Source organism: Camelina sativa, unplaced genomic scaffold (genome assembly GCF_000633955.1).
Source record: "Camelina sativa cultivar DH55 unplaced genomic scaffold, Cs unpScaffold11629, whole genome shotgun sequence".
Classification (NCBI taxonomy): Eukaryota; Viridiplantae; Streptophyta; class Magnoliopsida; order Brassicales; family Brassicaceae; genus Camelina; species Camelina sativa.
The window spans coordinates 1-367 of NW_010932674.1; the positions used below are offsets into that span (position 1 = coordinate 1).

General features: G+C 41.4%; 1 protein-coding gene across 1 annotated transcript; it reads left to right on the plus strand.

The window, feature by feature from the left end:
- Positions 1 to 12: 12 nt before the first annotated feature.
- On the plus strand, positions 13 to 357 carry LOC109131995 (heavy metal-associated isoprenylated plant protein 21-like). The gene has a single exon (XM_019243153.1). It carries the CDS (start codon positions 13 to 15, stop codon positions 355 to 357), a length of 345 nt encoding a protein of 114 aa, XP_019098698.1.
- The last annotated feature ends 10 nt before the right edge of the window (positions 358 to 367 follow it).

The window sequence follows — 367 nt, forward strand, 5'->3', positions numbered from 1 at the left end:
GTGAAAGATATAATGAATTTGATTATTATTACAGGAGTTGATTCAGTGGAGGTGGAGAGAGAGCTAGGAAGAGTGAGAGTGGTGGGTTACGTTGACAGAAACAAAGTACTCAAAGCCGTGAGGCGAGCCGGGAAGAGAGCTGAGTTTTGGCCATACCCTGAGCCTCCACTTTACTTCACATCTACTCAAAACTATTTCGTAGATCCTTCCAAAGAGTTTAAAGAGAGCTATAACTATTATAGACATGGCTACAATGGTACGGATCAACATGGTAATATCCCCGTAGGTTCTCGTGGAGACGACAGAGTTAGTAATATGTTTAATGACGATAACGTCAATGCATGCTGTCTCATGTAATTTAACTACG

Bases quoted from the DNA above. Each gene is read 5' to 3' on its own strand.
- LOC109131995 (XM_019243153.1), top strand. From the start codon at position 13: ATGAATTTGATTATTATTACAGGAGTTGATTCAGTGGAGGTGGAGAGA.